Genomic DNA, 19,694 nt, shown 5'->3' on the forward strand with positions numbered 1-19,694 from the left:
TCCAAACCTCCACCAACATTCTGATCATGACCACTTAAGTAATCTCTAAGAAGATTCAGGTTCTGTCTACAGCTCTGTTCTTCTGAGCCCTCACCAAAATAATCCTTAATGCTTAGTTCATAACTATCTAGGCTTTTTCCAGCATGTACCTCCAAACTCTTCCAGCCTCTACCCTTTACCCAGTTCCAAAGCCAACTCCCCATTTTCAGGGATCTATTATACCAACACTCCACTTCTTGGTACCAATTTGTATCTTAGTCCCTTTGTGCCTCTGTTGGGAACAGGCCCCCCAAAATCTGGCCATAAACTGGCCCCAAAACTGACCATAAACAAAATCTCTGCAGCACTGTGACATGTTCATGATGGCCGTAACGCCCACGCTGGAAGGTTGTGGGTTTACTGGAATGAAGGCAAGGAACACCTGGCCCGCCCAGGGCAGAAAACTGCTTAAAGGCGTTCTTAAACCACAAATAGCATGAGCGATCTGTGCCTTAAGAGCATGTTCCTGCATCAGATAACTAGCCAGACCCACCCCTTTATTTTGGCCCATCCCTTCGTTTCCCATAAGGGGGATACTTTTAGTTAATGAATATCTATAGAAACAATGCTAATGACTGGCTTGCTGTTAATAAATTCGTGGGTAAATCCCTGTTCGGGGCTTTCAGCTCTGAACATGGATACTTCCTTGATATCTATGCTATGGCATCAGTGAGCAGTGTTCATGTTACTGGGCCATCTCCATCCCTCCCATTGACAAGAAAATGTGTGTCAGGTAAAGAAGCACTTAAAATCCATCTCTGTCACTTGCTTAGTTTATTACCGTGCTCCGTAGGTACCAACTGCACTCTGTTGCTGCTAAAACGACCACTGGCCTCTAATACTCAGGACAGTTGAGTTTGAACAGCCTAGTTTCTCTACCGAGAAGACAATTCCATAGAGAATAAGGGTAGAAGACCCAACTTACAATTCTTTTTCAGGCTTTTCAGCCACCTTTGGTCTGGATGGGGACAATCATTTCCAACAGTCTCTAGCTGGTCTCCCGCAGCTCCCTGCCCAGTTCACCCTCGGCCTTACAGGAGTGACTTAACGCTGTTTTCCTGGAGGGTAAAGTCCAAACTCCTAGCCTGATAAACAGGGTCTTCCACAGACCTTCCAGCCTTCCACTCTTCCAGCCTTGCCACACCCCTCACAGTCCCCTAAATGCCTCTTTCCATTTCCAGTCCTCTGGACCTTTACACATGCTGGTCTCTGCCTTCAATGCCCTTCTCTCCATGCTCCTGTGTGCCCAGTCAATGCCTGCTCTTCCTGAAAGACCCACTGGAGCACCACCTCCCAATGAAGGAATTTTTGTGCCCCTTCTGTGGGTGCTGTACCGTGTAGACAGCCCTGTCCCAGCATGCATCCAGCACGGCGGCTGACCTCTCTTCATCTGCGCATCCCCCTGCTTGGCCCAGCACCAGGCAAACAGAAAGTGCTCCATAATGTTTGTGGACTGAAGGCTGAATGACCAGGTCACTGCTGCCCCACAGAGAGGCCTCTGAAGAGGAAACAACGTGGAGAAATCATGTCGAGAATCCATTCATTCAAGAACAACTGTGGTGCACCTATATGTGCTATGGGAAACAGTTTTTTAAAGGGTACAAACCCAGTTCCCATTTCAAGAAGCACAGAGTTGCAAATAAAAGCTATATTCATGAAATAATCATACCAGGTGGTATGACCAAGTGTCAGGTAAGTTTTGACAATAAAAAATCACTGAGAAAGTCAGGCAGGCCTGGCTAGGACTCAATCCTAGATCTGCCTCTTATTAGCAAGGTACATTGGGCAGGTTACTTAACTTGTGCCTGGCTCAGTTTCCCCATCTGTAAAGCAATGATGAACTCTGACCTCCTGTTTTATCACTCCCACTCCTTCCCTCTGCCCCAGCCACTCTGGCTTTCTTATTGTTCCCCAAACTCTAACATCATGTCTTCTGTACTGTTTACACTCACGACACTTCTGACACCAAATGTGTGGGGTTTTTCTTCACACCAACCAATGCTCACTCTCCAGACACTAATTGAGTGCCCTACGATTCAATTCAATTCCGACACCAACCATCTGGAGTTAGCACAGACCCCACAGGTAAGGGCTCAGGCCCACAAGACCACAAGAGTGCCCACACTTCACATGCCAGTCACCGGGTCTGGGCCATCTATACTCCTGACCGACTGTGAAGTCAGGAGGTTCCTACAACCACCTCCTCAGGTTGGGTAATTTGCCAGAGCAGCTCGCAGAACTTAGGAAAGCATTTTATTTACTATCACCAGTTTATTATAAAAAATACAGCTAAGAAACCACCACATGGAAAAGATAGGACAACATATGGGAATGGAGGTTTCCAGGAGTTTCCATGTCCTTTCCAGGCACCATCTTCCCAGCACCTTGATGTGTTCACCAACAGGAAGCTCTCCAAAACCCATCATTCAGGGTTTTTAAGAAAGCTCTATTTGTGATCCACCGCATTGGTTAAAAAAAAAGGCTGGGCCCAGTGGCTCACACCTGTAATTCCAACACTTTGGGAGGCCGAGGCGGGCGGATCACGAGGTCAAGAGATAGAGACCACCACCCCCCCCGCCCCCCCGGCCAACATGGTGAAACCCCATCTCTACTAAAAATACAAAAATTAGCTGGGTGTGGTGGCATGCGCCTGTAATCCCAGCTACTCAGGAGGCTGAGACAGGAGAATCACTTGAGTCCGGGAGGCATAGGTTGCAGTGAGCCGAGATCCCGCCACTGCACTCCACCCTGGTGACGGAGTGACACTACATCTCAAAACAAACAAATAAATAAAAATTTAAAGAAAGCTCTATTCTGCAGGCATCACTGATTAGATCATTGTCCATTGGTGACTGGCAATCAGCCTCCATCCTGAAGCTATCTAGGGGCCTATCAAGAGCCCTCTCATTAACAGAAACTCAGGTAGGGGTGAAAGAGATTTGTTATGAATAACAAGATGCTCTTATCACCATCCCTCAGGAAATTACAACGGTTTGAGCTCTATGTCAGCAACTTGGGACAAGACCAAGTATAGATTTCTTCTTATCACATGACTGCCTTAGGACTCTCACACTTTATGGTTTCTCAACCTAGGATACTTCTCTGAAATCTGAATCATTCAGGTCTCTACTCAAATCCCACCTTCCCAGAGAAATCATTCCCTGACCACCTACTTAAAACAGCATCTCCCTCTCCACCCATGTTATTCCCTATCTTATTCCCTTACTCTGCTTTCTTTCCTTTTCTTTTTTTTGAGACAGGATCTTGCTTTATCACTCAGGCTGAAGTGCAGTGGTGGGATCACAGCTCACTGCAGCCTCAAACTCCTGGGCTCAAGCCATCCTCCTGCCTCAGCCTCCCGAGTAGCTGGTTCGACAGGCACACACCACTATGCCCAGCTAATTTTTTTTTGGTATAAACGATAGGTAGGCCCTCTGAACGGCCATCTCAAAATATTTCCAATAAGTCTGTTTTGAGTTGAAATGTTTTGGTTTCCTTCAATAGCTTTATTTCAGGTACTAGTAAGTATTGTGAAGAAAATAAAGCAGTTTGGGTCCAGGAGTTCAAGACCAGCCTGGGCAGCATATCAAGACATCGTTCATACCAAAATAAATGTTGATAACAAGATATAATACCTACATCAAAGGGTTTGTGTGAGGATTAAACGCGAGAGTGCACATAGAGGGATATGAGTGCCTAACACAATGCCCAGCACACAGTAAGCTCAATAACGTTGGTCAATGCTTTTATCAGAGGATTCCAGAAGACAGGTCAACATGGGCAGGAGCAGTTACAGAACGTTTCAAGGAGGTGGCAGGTCTTGAGCTTGATTTGGAAGGATAAGGAGTTTTTTCTCTAGGTGGGGACATTGTAGGAAGTTGAAATCTCCTCTGTACAAGCCACCCCTCCCAACATTTCTTCATACTCCTATCAAATGCATAGTCCTCATACCGTACAAACCACCTACTAACCAGCCTCTCTCTGTCTGTCCACTAATCCATTAGTTTTCATTTCTGTATCACCGGAGCCTAGATGAATTCACTACTAAAGGGCACCCAGCAACGTCAGTGAATTAGTTTCAGAAATCTGTGGAAAAGAAACAGCCCACCGTTCTGTCCAGCAATCCAGACATAAGTATCTATCCTAAAGACATAGTGTCAGCATTAAAAATCGTACAAAGATGTTTACTCGCAAGACAGAGAGAAAAAAAGTAGCAAACAGAACGTCCACCACTAGGAAACCATGAATAAACTATGATGCGTCCAAACTGTGCAGAGGTTGCACTGAATTAGACAGTGAAACAATCTCTAAGATATATCGTTAAACTGAAAAAAGAGAATACACATACAGTGATCTCATTTAGGTAAAACAAAAATTTTAACACCTCACACAAACGAAACCTAAAGATTTCTCTGAATGTGTGCATATTACATATAGATACATGTCTTGTTAACCACTATATCAACTCTTCAACACTATGTGCCTGAAACATTGTAAGTTCTCAATAAGTATTTGCCGAATGAAGACACATGTACGTGAATAGAAAAAGACTGAAAAATAGATCTGCTTTTCGTGCAAAATATTTCTGTGCTGTTTGCATTTTTAAAAGACTGTCTTAATGTATTACTTGTGCAATTAAAATGAATTTAAAACAGTTATAAAAGTTCCAGGGCCTCGATATACCATATCTGGTCCAAGCACCAGGCTCTGAGTAACTTCTCCAGGTAACTAACTTCATCGTTTTGAGCCATTAGGGCTCTCGCACAGCAACTCGACGCTCACTTTACCTCTCCAGCATCAGACCCCTTAAAAGCATAATGATAAATTTTGAGGTGCTGGGTTTTCCATTGTTCCCAAACATCAGTTGACGGCACACTTTTCCTAAAGGGTCCTTTTCTCCCACGCCAAGACGTCCATGGAGCTGGGGGTCTGGCTCGGCCTTCCCTGCGCACCCTCTGGGGGCGAGTAAGCGCCGAACGTGGGGAGGAAAGCCCTCCTGGTGGGAGTGAGCACGCTGCGCGGGCACGGGGGAACAAAACTCACTTTCCGACTGGCCCCTTCTCTGGCTGTGATCTGTCTTTCCTGCTCAGGCATCGTCCCGCGCGGACACCGAATTCTTCTCTGATCCGGCTCAGAGCCAAAGGTCACCTAGTCGGCGGAGGACAGCGTGGTGTTAAAGTCCGGGGATAGGAGGCGCAGAGCCTAAGGGCATCGGCGCGGCTCGGCTCTAAAGCAAAGAGGGGTCCAGGAACCGCCCCTTCATTTGAGACCCGGGAAGCCGCAGCCCTCGCTACGTGGATGATTCAAAGGTGCGCGCCGCCGTCCTCCCGACGTGGGGGCGCGGGGATGAGAGCGCGAGGGGAGAGTGGGCCTCGGACCCTCGCCCACTCCCCAGGTGGCTGGGGGTGCCCGCCCTGGAACTGCCGGCCCCGCCGGTGCCACAGTGTCCTCTGCCGTGCCCGTGCCACAGTGTCCTCTGCCGTGCCGGCGCCGCAGGGCGGAGGCCCGTCCTCCTCCGCGGTCTCGGCCACCTAGCGCTGGTGCGCTCCGACACTGTGCTGGGATCTCACGCGTGTGCGGGAGCGGGAGGGCAGGTGAGCGGCGCAGAGCCGGGCGGCAGACTCAAGCTCCCAGGGTTCACCCACCGCCTGGGGGGAAGGTGCCCGGTGGCGCCGCGTCGGGTCACTCTGCGCTGCCCCCTCCTCGGACTCTGCGCCTGGCTGCCGGGCGCCGCGGGTCCCAAAGGAAGCAACCGCGGCGAGCGTGAACTCCGCAGCTGCAAAATCGATGCGCGCTGCGCAAAGGCCAGCCAACGGCCTCCAACGGGCGGCGGGCTTTGGGCCGGGGACGGGGGCGCAGGCGCCCAGGCGGGGTCTTCTAGTGGGGGAGGGGGCCGAGGGAGGGAGCGACGGCTGTCAATCACAGGCCACGCCCTCCTCAGCCCAACCTCCACTGCTGTCCCGCCCAAGGGGGCGGGAACCGTGTGCGCCACGCCGAATACTGGTCTACGCCTCGGCATATTCTATTGCCTGGAAGGCCGTGGGAAGCGGCTACCAGTAACCAATAGTAACACATATTTGGCCCGTGAGGGCGGGGCGAGCGCGGCTCTCTTTCTCAGGAGCCAATAGGGAAAAGGAAAGTGAAGCGTTTCCTGAGTTCGGGGGTCGGCGGAAGATGGCGGCAGGCGAAGGGAGCTGGTGCTTGAGCAAGTTGTTGAGGTGAGGAGCCGGTCGTGTGGGCTCACAGACGTTTTCTCGCCTGTAGTGGTACTTGCCTGTCCAGTGTAGCTAAATTTTGCGGGCAAATGGCCTTCCTTGTCATGAATCTAAGGTAATTTCTCAGGCCAATGAGCGGTCTTTTTCTTGGGGGTCTCCTACATAGACTGGAACAGACTAGGTCTTAAAGACTCAATTTACAGCGTTTTCTTCTGCTTCACTGTTGGCCGAGGGGTCGAGTTCCCTTCCCTGCTTCAGCTTTTTCTTTCCCTTTCACACTCCAGTTAGTCTGTCATAAATTATTCATATTCATTCCTCATTTTTCTTTACGATTGAGCTACAAGATATTTTCCAATCTATCATGTCTCTTTTTCGGTAAAGAAGAAACCAGATTTTCTTTCTCATCTCTTAGTTTCTCTTAAACTCACCAAAACTGCCATTGTTAACACGTCAGTTAAATATAAAGCTCATGTTGAATCCTCTGCTTTTTGATAATCTGTTATTTTAATTTTTATGATTGATGTAAGAAGTTACATAAAATATTATTACTTTTATTTGTATTACGTGCATACGCTGTTTCTTCTAGAAAAATTAGAAAATAGATGAGTAAAAGGAAAAACCCCCAGGAATGCTACCATCCAGAGAGAGCCACTGTTAACATTTTGGTGAAAAAACTCCCAGACTTTTTTCCACCTTTGTTGTTGTAGTACTACTGTATTTTAAGTGCCTTGCCCTCCACTAGTAAAACAGAAGGCCTAGTATATTCTACCTACCTAGTTTTTTTTACCACCTACATATTTTTGTTCAGGCTGAAAATTTATAATTAACACCATAGCTTCCTGAATAGCAGTATATACCTAATTGTTTCAAAAGTTCAGGCATTTCTTCTTCATTTTTGTCCCCTCTACTTCAAATTCTGTAATCATTACTTTAAACATTTTGAATGAGAAAGTCTATTATCAGAGCCTTTTGGTTCTTCCCTGTCATACGTAATATTTCTCAGTGCTTTACATTATAATGTTTAAATAAACTCACTAACCAGACTTAAAGGACAGGTTTAACTTTAGTCATTATGCAGCTTTTAAGTTAAATGTTTAATAGTTCAGTTTGAAAAGCTTGTCACATGAATTTTCCCACCTAAATTATTTGAAGGAATTGCCAGAAAAACCTTTACATTATATGGGTCAGCTGCATTTTAAATAAGCTTTCGAAAGATTGTCCTGAGAAAGCAAACTGTCCTCCGTAGTGTTGCTTTTATGAATTCATATATTCCAAATATTAAATAAATGATAAATCTTACCACTTTTGTCAGACTCTGTTCATCCTTTAAGGCAGTGGTTTTCAAATTGTGCTCCATGGACCATGCAGGTCCCGAGGCCCTTCAATGGATCCTCAACAAATCTGTTTTTATAATAACATTAAGGTAATATTTGCCTATTTTACTATGTTGATAAGTGCAAAAGTGATAGCGGATAAAACTAAGTGATAGTGGATTTTAATTAACAGTGTGAAAAGGTCATTGATAGGGTTTCAGAGTCTGTATTGCAACTGACATTAAGAAATTGCATAACTTCTAGCATCAGAGAAGAGTATCTGTAACTAGCTGAAAAGTTAAATATATTTTAAACACAAGATCGATATATATTAAAATATACTCCCTTTTCCTACTACATATCTAAGTTAGCCTGAATTTTCTTCATATACTTCAACAAAAACAACATATCACTACAGATTGAATGCAGAAACAGAAAGGAGGAGCCACTGTCTGGTTTCACGTTAAGCCAGACATTAAAAAGATTTGCAAAAAATGTAAATCATTGACACCCTTCTTGCTAAATTCCTTTTTTTGGTTTGGAAAATATAGTTTTTTAATAAAAATACGTTAATATGTTATGAAAGAATTTTTATTTTCAAATGAATTCATTAAAAGTTTAAAGTTCTTTAGTTTTCATTTCTAATATGCTAAGTATTGGTAGATACAAGCAGTGTAAACCACTGGTTCTCAACCAGGGGTGATTTTTGCGCTTCACAAGACATTTGGCATTTGGCAATATCTGGAGGGTTTTTTTTTTTAATTATTTTTTTTAGAGATAAGAGTCTTGCTCTGTTGCCCAGGCTGGAGTGCAGTGGCATGATCATAGCTTACTACAGCCTTGAACTCCTGGGCTCAAGCAATCCTCCCACCTCAGCCTCCGAAAGTGTTGGGATTACAGGCATGAGCCACCATGCCCAACTGATAATTTTGATTGGGAGGGTGCTACTGGCATCTAAGTGGGTCAAGACCAAAGATGCTACTAAATATAATACATAGGACAACCTCCCCAACAAATAATTATTTGGTCCAAAATGTCAGTAGTGTCAAGGATGAGAAACTCTGATGTAAACAAAAGCTATATTGGATCCTCAGTAAAATTTTCAAGAGTATAAAGGTGTATAAAGAGTATAAAGACCAAATTATTTTAGACCAATTATTTCAGCTTTGAAATAAAGTGCTCATGTGGGATTTCAAATAGAGTCAAATACCTCTTCAAGTACACAGTAGGAAATCCCACGAGATTTGTTCACAATAGGAACAAATGAGGATTTGTTCACAATAGGAAATCCCACATGAGAACTTTATTTTGAAACTAAGTATCAATAAAATATTTACTTCTGGCCAGGTGCAGCAGCTCATGCCTGTAATTTAATGCTTTGGAAGGCCAAGGCAGGAGGATTACATGAGGCCAAGAGCTTGAGACCAGCCTGGGCAACATAGCAAAACCCTATTTCTACAAAAAACATTTTTTTAATTAGCTGGGTGTGGTGGCACGCACCTGTAGTCCCAGCTTCTCAGGAGTCTGAGGCAGGAGGATCACTTGAGCCAAGGAGTTTGGGGCTGCAGTGATTGCTATGATTGCACCACTGCACCCCAGCCTGGGTGACAGAGTGAGACCCTGTATCTAAAAAAAGCAAAATTTACTTTTCTGATGAATTTGTATGTTTTCATGTGGGCAGTGAAAACTATGTGATATGGTTTGGCCATGACCCCACCCAAACCTCAAGTTGAATTTTATCTCCCAGAATTCCCACATGTTGTGGGAGGGATCCACGGGGAGATAATTGAATCATGGGGGCCAATCTTTCCCATGCTATTCTCGTGATAGTGAGTAAGTCTCACGAGATCTGATAGGGTTTATCAGGGGTTTCTGCTTTTGCTTCTTTCTGATTTTTCTCTTGCCGCCACCATGTAAGAAGTGCCTTATGCCTCCTGCCATGATTCTGAGGCCTCACAGCCATGTGGAACTGTAACTCCAATTAAACCTATTTTTGTTCCCAGTTTCGAGTATATCTTTATCAGCAGCGTGAAAATGAACTTGGTACAGTAAATTGGTACCAGTAGAGTGGGGTGCTGCTGAAGAGATACCCAAAAATGTGGAAGCGACTTGGGAACTGGGCAGCAGGCAGAGGCTGGAACAGTTTGGAGGGCTCAGACAGGAAAATGTGGGAAAGTTTGGAACTTCCTAGAGACTTGTTGAATGGCTTTGAACAAAATGCGGATAGTGATATGGACAATGAAATCCAGGCTGAGGTGGTCTCAGATGGAGATGAAGAATTTGTTGGGAACTGGAGAAAGGTGACTCTTCTTATGTTTTAGCAAAGGGACTAGAGGCATTTTGCCCCTGCCCTAGAGATTTGTGGAACTTTGAACTTGAAAGAGATGATTTAGGGTATCTGGTGTAAGAAATTTCTAAGCAGCAAAGCATTCAAGAAGTGACTTGGGTGCTGTTAAAAGCATTCCATTTTAAAAGGGGAACAGAGCATAAAAGTTCAGAAAATTTGCAGCCTGACAATGCAGTAGAAAAGAAAGACCCATTTTTTTTAGGAGAAATTCAAGTTGGCTGCAGAAATTTGCGTAAGTAGCAAGGAGCCTGATGTTAATCCCCAAGGCCATGGGGGGGAAAATGTCTCCAGGCCACATCAGAGACCTTCATGGCAGCCTCTCCCGTGGCAGGCCTGGAGGCCCAAGAGGAAAAAGTGGTTTTGTGGGCCAGGCGCAGGGTCCCTGTGCTGTGTGCAGCCTAGGGACTTGGTGCCATGTGTCCCAGCTGCTCCAGCCGTGGCTGAAAGGGGCCAACGCAGAGCTAGTGCTGTGGCTTCAGAGGGTGAAAGCCCCAAGCCATGGTAGCTTCACATGGTGTTGAGCCTGGGGGTGCACAGAAGTCAAGGATTGAGGTTTGGGAACCTCCACCTAGATTGCAGAAGATGTATAGAAATGCCTGGATGCCCAGGCAAAAGTTTGCCGCCGGAGCGGGGCCCTCATGGAGAACCTCTGCCAGGGCAGTGCAGAAGGGAATTGTGGGGTTGGAGCCCCCACCCAGAGTCCCTACTGGGGCACTGCCTAGTGGAGCTGCGAGAAGAGGGCCACCATTCTCCATACCCCAGAGTGGTAGATCCACTGACAGCTTGCACCGTGTGCCTGGAAAAGCCTCAGACACTCAACGCCAGCCCATGAAAGCAGCCAGGAGGGAGGCTGTACCCTGCAAAGCTACAGGGGCAGAGCTGCTCAAGACCATGGGAACCCACCTCTTGCTTAAGCGTGACCTGGATGTGAGACCTGGAGTCAAAGGAGATCATTTTGGAGCTTTAAAAATTTGATTGCCCCACTGGATTTTGGACTTGCATGGGCCCTGTAACCCCCTTGTTTTGGCCAATTTCTCCCATTTGGAACAGCTGTACTTACCCAATACCTGTACCCCCATTGTATCTGGGAAGTAACTAGCTTACTTTTGACTTTACAGGCTCATAGGCAGAAGGGACTTGCCTTGTCTCAGATGAGACTTTGGTCTGTGGACTTTTGGGTTAATGCTGAAATGAGTTAAGACTTTGGGGGACTGTTGGGAAGGCATAATTGGTTTTGAAATGTGAGGACATGAGATTTGGAGGGGCCGGGGCAGAATGATATGGTTTGGCCGTGTCCCCACCCAAATCTCAGTTTGAATTGTGTCTCCCAGAATTCCCATGTGTTGTGGAAGGGACCCAGGGGAAGGTAATTGAATCATGGGGGCTGGTCTTTCCCATGCTATTCTCATAATAATGAATAAGTCTCATGAGATCTGATGGGTTTATCAGGGGTTTCCACTTTTGCTGCTTCCTCATTTTTCTCTTGCCCACTGCCATGTAAGAAGTGTCTTACGCCTCCTGCCGTGATTCTGAGGTCTCCCCAGCCATGTGGAACTGTAAGTCCAATTAAATCTCTTTTTGTTCCCCATTTTGGGTACGTCTTTATCAGCAGTGTGAAAACGAAGTAATACACTATGTAACTACACAAAACATCCCCTATTTGGCCGGGCGCGGTGGCTCACGCTTGTAATCCCAGCACTTTGGGAGGCCGAGGCGGGTGGATCAAGAGGTCAGGAGATCGAGACCACGGTGAAACCCCGTCTCTACTAAAAATACAAAAGAAATTAGCCGGGCGTGGTGGCGGGCGCCTGTAGTCCCAGCTACTCGGAGAGGCTGAGGCAGGAGAATGGCGTGAACCCGGGAGACGGAGCTTGCAGTGAGCCGAGATCGCGCCACTGCACTCCAGCCTGGGCGACAGAGCGAGACTCCGTCTCAAAAAAAAAAAAAAAAAAATCCCCTATTTGCCTAGGCTACTAAGCAGCCCAGAGCCCAGTCTGCTATTCACTACTATGTATGTAAATATAGCCTGCATACCTGTGTCCATCATCAACCACCATCCCAACATACACACCATCTTTATTCTATTTTCCCTGGTCCTGACTTTTTATTGTTTAACTTTTGCCATTTTATTGTTTTTAAATCTTATAAGCCCTCCTCAAATCCTTTATAAAGGATAGGCAGAGTATGAAAAATATTAAGTTAGGTTCCAACTGTATTGGCAACCCTAAAAGAAAAGCACCTTGATATTTTATTTTAACATATTTTAAGCAACATCTGAAGAGGTAATAAACTTTTGCATCTGTCATATATTCATTGGATGCCTTCTCTGTGCCAGGCATCGTACTTGGCATTGGGGACATGGTACGAGCAAGTCTGGGCCCTTGCTTTTGCAGAGCTTCAATCGACCTGACAGTAATGGAGAACCTTTTAACAGTCATTTTGTGAATGAGTTTACTGAGTATTAAGTAGAACATTAGTGGGTTTTTGACAGCTCATTCAGAGGTACATAAGGGAAGGTAGTAGTATTAGGTCATGTAAATAGAGCAAATACAGAACTGAAAATAGAAGTGGAGAAATCTAAGTTCCATTCCTTTATCCCAGAAATTGTTCTACTTGAGGTGAAGTGACAGAATGAAAAAGATTTACTATCTTACCAGACTTTAATGGAATATTGATCATTCAAAAGACATATTTTTTTTGGTATCTGACCCTCAAAATGACAGCATATAACACATTCTTAATCATGTCTTGTTTAGATTAATAGTTAAATTTGTTTTAATCCCATAACATATATACTAAGTTAGGAGAAAGGGGATTCAATGCTGATTTTTACTGCTGATTAAAGTATGTTCAATTGGTAACATGCTACAGGAATTGGAATTAAAGGGGACTTATCCTTTCAATATTGGATATTGAGCAGCATTAGAATTTTCATACTTGAGTATTTTGTTAGCAGACTTGTTAAAGACAATTCTCTCTTTGTTACTAATATATATAAAGTAGATATGTAAAAGCAGACTTTAATTTGTAATTTTTTTAATGTATATATCACATTGATTCTCAACTTTGTCCTCTTATTTCAGGTTTTTTTATTCATTATTCTTCCCTGGGCTCATTGTATGTGGAACTTTATGTGTGTGTTTGGTCATTGTCCTTTGGAGAATCAGACTGCTGCTACAGAGAAAGAAAAAATTAGTGTCAACTAGCAAAAATGGGAAAAATCAAATGGTGATTGCATTTTTTCATCCATACTGCAATGCTGGTGGAGGAGGAGAAAGAGTTTTATGGTGTGCTTTAAGAGCCCTGCAGAAAAAGTAGGTATCCATCTTTCTTAGCTAATTTGCTATATTGTTCCATTTCTTAAAAATTATTACCCAGAAATTCATCTTTCCTTCTTTTTTTTTTTTTTTTTTGAGACAGAGTCTTACTCTGTCACCCAGGCTGGAGTGCAGCGGCACGATCTCGGCTCACTGCAAGCTCCGCCTCCCAGGTTCATGCCATTCTCCTGCCTCGGCCTCCCGAGTAGCTGGGACTACAGGCGCCCGCCACCATGTCCGGCTAATTTTTTATATTTTTAGTAGAGATGGAGTTTCATCATGTTAGCCAGGATGGTCTCGATATCCTGACCTTGTGATCCGTCCACCTCGGCCTTCCAAAGTGTTGGTATTACAGGCATGAGCCACTGTGCCTGGCCTCATCTTTCTAAAGTACCTAAAGTAAAAATGAATCCCTTTTTAAACTGTTCTTCAATAAGAAAATATTTCTTTCATGTGCCCACATGCCTTATATGATCTTATTTGATTTTAGTTACTATGATAAAGAAATAGACAAACCCAGGCATGGTGGCTCACACCTGTAATCCCAGTACTTTGTGAAGCCATGGAAGGTGAATCACTTGAGCCCAGGAGTTTGAGACCAGCCTGGGCATCATGGCGAAACCCTGTCTCTACAAAAAATTATCTGGGCACGGTGATGCGCACCAGCTTCTCCAGAGGCCGAGGTGGAAAGATTGACTGAGCCTGGGAAGTCAGAGCTACAGTGAGCCATGATTGTGCATTGACTGCACTCCAGCCTGGGTGACAGAGTGAGAACCTGTCTCAAGGAAAAAAAGAAAAGAAAAGAAAGAAAGGGACAGTGGATGGGGAAAACATCTGCCCTTTTATGGCATAATTTAATGGGAATAACTGGTCCCCTTGGGAGAGTGTATACAGAAGAGATTAAGTAATAAACAGAAATACACTAAGTACGTCAGAGCACTTTAAGCCTGAGTACTTTCAGGCAGTTGTGGCACACAGGAATAATCTTTATGAAAGTATCTATTTGACTCAAATTTTTATATCATTACCAGCTGGATAGTCTCAAGTTACCATGTTAGAAGGAATATGGTGTTATACATCTTTTAATATTTGAGCCTTCATCATCTCCACCCCCCATACCCCAAAAATATTTATGATTCCCTTTTAGAAAGGAAAAAGCATAGTAGGTTCCATTATTTTATCATATGAGGAAAACTGTTATTCTTCATGGTTACCCTACTTCCTGGTACACACCCTTCATTCAGTGCCAAGGCCTTCACACAGAATTCCCTCAGCTATACTTTTCTGTAATCCTGGCCCATCCTAGCTTCCAGGCCCTACCCCTGTATTTGCTCTGCCATCTTCTGTAACTGCCTAAATACAAAGAATTCTCGTAATTCCCAACTCCGTGACGCTTTTCCTACTCTCATTGATAATACTTTTTTCTTCTCTAACCAGATTATCTGCCTCTTGAGGGCGGTGGTAAAGTTTCATGATATCTGTACACATAGTCCCCAGCAGCCTCTATTACTCCTAACCCATCTACAAGGAGAAAAAAACAAATCATTAATATGACTTGGAAGATACTTTGTCATCTTGCTCTGGCCACATCGTGTTTCTCATCCCTCCCCATTCCTTCACATGTACTTTACTCCAACATGCAGAACAAGCAGCAGCTCCCTGAACACATCATGCTCTCTCTAGAGTCCTTCCCTTTCTATATAGTGTTCTTTTCTTCTGAAATAACCTTTTTCTCCCCAGTTAGTTTCTACAAGTCTTTCCTAACTCAACACATAACTACAGTGCACTTTTCATTCGACCTAGCAGTATTTATTGGAGACCTGCTATGTGTCAGGCACTGTTCTAGGGGTTGAGATTAAGAGAACAAGATTGATCAAGTCCTTCTCTCCTGGACGTTCGATTTTAGTTGAGAGAGACAAGATAATAGGCAAAGAAGAAAAATATCAAATAGTGAGAAGTGCTATATACAAAGTTAAAATAGGGTAATATAGGAGTGACTTGATACTTTAGATAGAGTGATCAGGGAAATATCTGATAACACTTAATCAAAAGCTGAATGACAAAAACAGCTGCATTCACTGCGTGATGATTGTTAGGTATTGTTTGAAGTGCTTTACATGTGTTAGCTCACTTGATCCTCAGAACAGTCTTTTGCAGTTGTTACCATTATCCTCATTTGACAAAGAAGAAAACTGGGGCACTAGAGCCCATGTTCTGAACCACATGCTAAACTGCCTGCCTTATGAAAAGGCTGAGTGAAAATGAGAAAAGAGAATTCAGAGAGAACAACCACTGCAAGTCCCCTAAGGTTGGGTGGAGCTTGGCATGTTCAAAAAAAAGAATGCCAGTTTGGCTGCACCCTGGAGGGCAAAGGAGAACATGGGAAGGGAGGTGACAGAGGGAGGCAGGTTCCAGATCACACAGGAGTTGAGTGAGCAGGGAAATTAGTTTAGATTTTATTCTAAGTGCTATAGTAAACCAGTTTTGGGGTTACTGTTCTGTGACATAGTTTAGGGGCTGCCATGTTTGGTCTCCATCATACTGTTGCAATTAGATGGCAGCTGGGGCTGGAGGCATCTGAAGCCTTTTTCACTCACATTCTGGTTCTTGGGCTGGGATAACTGGACTGCTGGGGGCTGTCGGGCATCTCTCTCACTGAGGAGCTTCTTCATGTGACTTGGTTGGGCTTGCATACAACATAGCAATCTCGGGCTGGTTGGACTCCGTACATGACAGCTGTCTTCTCCTAGCATGAGCATTCCAGGAGACAGGAAGTAGGAGCTGCCAGTCCCTTGGAGTCTATGTTGGGAAACTGGCACAGTGTCACTGTTGCCATATTCTGTTGGTCACAATAGTCACAGAGCCAGGTGTTATTCCAGGGGAGGGGACTTAGATGCCACCTCTCAGTGGGAAAAGTATCAAAGAATTTGTGGCCTGGCTGGGCACAGTGGCTCACATCTGTAATCCCAGCACTTTAGGAGGCCAAGTCTGGCAGATCACTTGAGGCCAGGAGTTTGAGACCAGCCTGGTTAACATGGCAAAACCCCTTCTCTACTTAAAAAATACAAAAATTAGCTGGGCATGGTGGCACACATCTGTAATCCCAGCTTCTCGGGAGGCTGGGGCACGAAAATCACTTGAACCCGAGAGGTGGAGGCTACAATAAGCCAAGATCGCGCCACTGTACTCCCGCCTGGGCAACAGACAGAGCGAGCCCCTGTCTTAAGAAAGAAAAAACAAATGGAATTTGTGGGCATTTTTAGGCTACCAGAGATCACAATCTTTTTTCACATTTTAAAAGGCTCATTCTTGCTGCTGGGTAAAGAGTGACTGGGAAGGAGCCAGAGAGGAGCAGTTAGATTGTCATCCCATCCTTTAGGCTTCCCCAGCATCCTGTGGGTGTCTTTATCAATGCGTAGCACACAGTTTTGCAGTTACTTGTTTTGCATGTCTGTTTTCTCCACTGGACTGAACTTCTGAAGATAAAGACTGTCTCTCATCTCCATACCCCCAAAACCTGGCATCTCATACTAGATGCTTAATAAATTTTTTTTTTTTGAGATGGAGTTTCACTCTTGTTGCCCAGGCTGGAGTGCAATGTGCGATCTTGGCTCACCACAACCTCCGCCTACTGGGTTCAAGCGATTCTCCTGCCTCAGCCTCCCAAGTAGCTGGGATTATAGGCATGTGCCACCACACCCGGCTAATTTTGTATTTTTAGTAGAGACAGACTTTCCCCATATTGGTCAGGCTGGTCTTGAACTCCTGACCTCATGTGATCCGCCCGCCTCAGCCTCCCAAAGTGCTGGGATTACAGGCGGGAGCCACTGCACCCAGCCAATAAATGTTTTATGACTCAAAGAATAATTATAAACAGAGGGAGACCAAAGCATTACAAGTCATAAGAATATACTTTTAGGTATTTTCATACTAATTATACCTAATTGTGATATAGGCACAAGATCCAGCTTTTAAAGACTTTTGCATTTTTCAGATAAAAACCCTGAGTATTGCTTTAGTATTGTGATCCTATCTGAAGACAGGTTTGTTGAATCTTAATTCTTGTTTATAGTATTTTATTACCATTTTTTTTTACTAAGAACACTGTCAAAACTTTTTAGTGTTTCTTTAGACCATCTCATTCATAAATCAACACTTGATGTCTGTTCTGTGTGAAACCCTCAGTGGAGGAAATAGCAAAGAACTAGAAGTCATGGTCTCATTTGAAAGACTATACTTCTAATTCAATAAAAAGTGTAGAAAACATCATTTTTAGTATGACCAACATGGAGAAACGCTGACTCTACTAAACATACAAAATTAGCCAGGCGTGGTGGTGCATGTCTGTAATTTCAGCTACTCGGGAGGCTGAGGCAGGAGAAGCACTTTAACCCGGGAGGCAGAGATTGTGAGCCAAGATGGCGCCATTGCACTCTAGCCTGGGCAACAAGAGTGAAATTGTCTCAAAAACCAAAAAAAAAATCAAATCTTCTATATAACTGTAAGAAAATAGTTATCTACAACTTTTTGCTTGATTTTAACCTAATATATTCTTTCTTTCTTTTTTTTTTTTTTTTTGAGATGGAGTTTCACTCTTGTTGCTCCGGCAGGAGTGCAGTGGCGCAATCTCGGCTCTCAGTCTCTCAGGGTAGGTAGCAGGCTTTTTTTTTTTTTTTTTTTTTTTTTTGATGGAGTCTCACTCTGTCATCCAGGCTGGAGTTCAGTGGCATGATCGCAGCTCACTGCAAGCTCCGCCTCCTGGGTTCAAGCGATTCTCCTGCCTCAGCCTCCTGAGTAGCTGGGATTACAGGCGCATGCCACCGTGTCTGGCTAATTTTTGTAACTTAATACATTCTTAACCATTACATTCTATTTTAGGTATCCTGAAGCAGTTTATGTTGTTTATACCGGCGATGTTAATGTCAACGGTCAACAGATACTAGAAGGTGCTTTCAGAAGATTTAACATCAGATTAATTCACCCAGTGCAGTTTGTTTTTTTAAGGAAACGCTATCTTGTGGAAGATTCACTGTATCCTCACTTCACACTGCTGGGCCAAAGTCTAGGATCCATTTTTCTTGGCTGGGAAGCTCTAATGCAGTGTGTTCCTGATGTTTACATTGATTCAATGGGATACGCTTTTACACTTCCTCTGTTTAAGTATATAGGGGGTTGCCAAGTTGGAAGCTATGTTCATTATCCTACTATCAGCACCGACATGCTCTCTGTGGTGAAGAATCAAAATATTGGATTTAATAATGCAGACTTCATTACCAGGAATCCTTTTCTCAGCAAAGTAAAGCTCATCTACTACTATTTATTTGCTTTTATTTATGGCCTTGTTGGTTCTTGCAGTGATGTAGTCATGGTCAATTCTTCTTGGACACTAAACCATATTCTCTCACTATGGAAAGTTGGGAATTGCACTAACATTGTTTATCCACCTTGTGATGTGCAGACATTTCTGGACATTCCCTTACATGAGAAAAAGATGACCCCAGGACATTTGCTGGTTTCTGTTGGCCAGTTTAGGCCGGAAAAGAATCATCCATTGCAGATCAGAGCCTTTGCTAAATTGCTGAATAAGAAGATGGTTGAGTCACCTCCTTCGCTTAAACTCGTCCTCATTGGAGGTTGTCGTAACAAAGATGATGAACTTAGGGTAAACCAACTGAGAAGGCTGTCTGAGGATTTAGGAGTTCAAGAATATGTGGAATTTAAAATAAACATTCCATTTGATGAATTAAAGAATTATTTGTCTGAAGCAACAATTGGTCTGCATACCATGTGGAACGAGCATTTTGGGATTGGTGAGTTTGGCCTTTAAACAACTTGTTTGGTGCCATGAGATACACATTTTAAGTTCTTTTGATAAAATGTTAATACTCTGGAAGTCTGCATCATGCCCTAATTCTCTTGCCCTCATCCACCAAATACGCTTTCCTCATTTGAGACCTTGTAAGATAGTAGTTAATAATAGCAGCTAGTATTTATTGACCAATTCCTGTGTGTGGGCCACTGTGTTGAGATTTTTACATGTATTATCTAATTTAAGCCCTTCTAAACCCCTATTTGATAGGTGTTATTGTTATTCCCATTTTATAAATAAACTCAGGCACAGGAAGGTTTAGAAATTGCTCGAGTTCAGTTACACAGTAAGTAAGTGGTAGAGCCCGGATTCTAACCCAGATAGCCCCTGCTCTTAACAGCAACATTTTCTCTCCCCATCTAATCGTACTACATACTTACTGGTACAGATTCCTGGGCCCTACCCTTATCCTACAGAATGGCCAAATGAGAATCTCTGGACAAGGCCCAGGTAGATGTATTTTGATAATGCTGTTTAAGCGATTCTGTTATGCATCAAAAGTTGAGAACCACTGTTTGCATAGGGGCTTCTCACAGTAACTCTTAGTCTTTTATTGATTCTACCCTCACCGTTGGAATGGCCCTCTTTGTGCCA

General features: G+C 44.0%; 2 protein-coding genes across 9 annotated transcripts in view; one reads left to right on the forward strand and one right to left on the reverse strand.

Moving 5' to 3' along the window:
- Nucleotides 1-5,836, reverse strand: part of ATP7B (ATPase copper transporting beta) — a 164,980-nt gene extending 159,144 nt beyond the window's left edge. For 2 of the 3 annotated variants that reach the window (XM_058437915.1, XM_058437914.1), the window contains exons 1-2: nucleotides 5,685-5,835; nucleotides 5,083-5,187 (exon numbers count right to left, since the gene is read on the reverse strand). In XM_058437915.1, coding sequence (XP_058293898.1) covers nucleotides 5,083-5,133 — 51 coding nt within the window. In that variant the 5' untranslated portion in view covers nucleotides 5,134-5,187; nucleotides 5,685-5,835. Of the gene's footprint in view, nucleotides 1-5,082; nucleotides 5,188-5,684 lie in introns of all 3 variants that reach the window. The other variant, XM_058437911.1, reaches the window with a different exon arrangement.
- Nucleotides 1-19,694, forward strand: part of ALG11 (ALG11 alpha-1,2-mannosyltransferase) — a 30,913-nt gene that overhangs the window by 8,437 nt on the left and 2,782 nt on the right. For 2 of the 6 annotated variants that reach the window (XM_032150956.2, XM_058437927.1), the window contains exons 1-3: nucleotides 6,117-6,257; nucleotides 12,998-13,228; nucleotides 18,110-19,041. In XM_032150956.2, coding sequence (XP_032006847.1) covers nucleotides 6,214-6,257; nucleotides 12,998-13,228; nucleotides 18,110-19,041 — 1,207 coding nt within the window. In that variant the 5' untranslated portion in view covers nucleotides 6,117-6,213. Of the gene's footprint in view, nucleotides 1-5,422; nucleotides 5,634-6,116; nucleotides 6,370-12,997; nucleotides 13,229-18,109; nucleotides 19,042-19,694 lie in introns of those variants that run through there. The other 4 variants (XM_058437926.1, XM_058437925.1, XM_058437929.1 and 1 more) reach the window with 4 other exon arrangements.

This window comes from Hylobates moloch, unplaced genomic scaffold (genome assembly GCF_009828535.3).
Source record: "Hylobates moloch isolate HMO894 unplaced genomic scaffold, HMol_V3 SCAFFOLD_4, whole genome shotgun sequence".
Lineage (NCBI taxonomy): Eukaryota > Metazoa > Chordata > Mammalia > Primates > Hylobatidae > Hylobates > Hylobates moloch.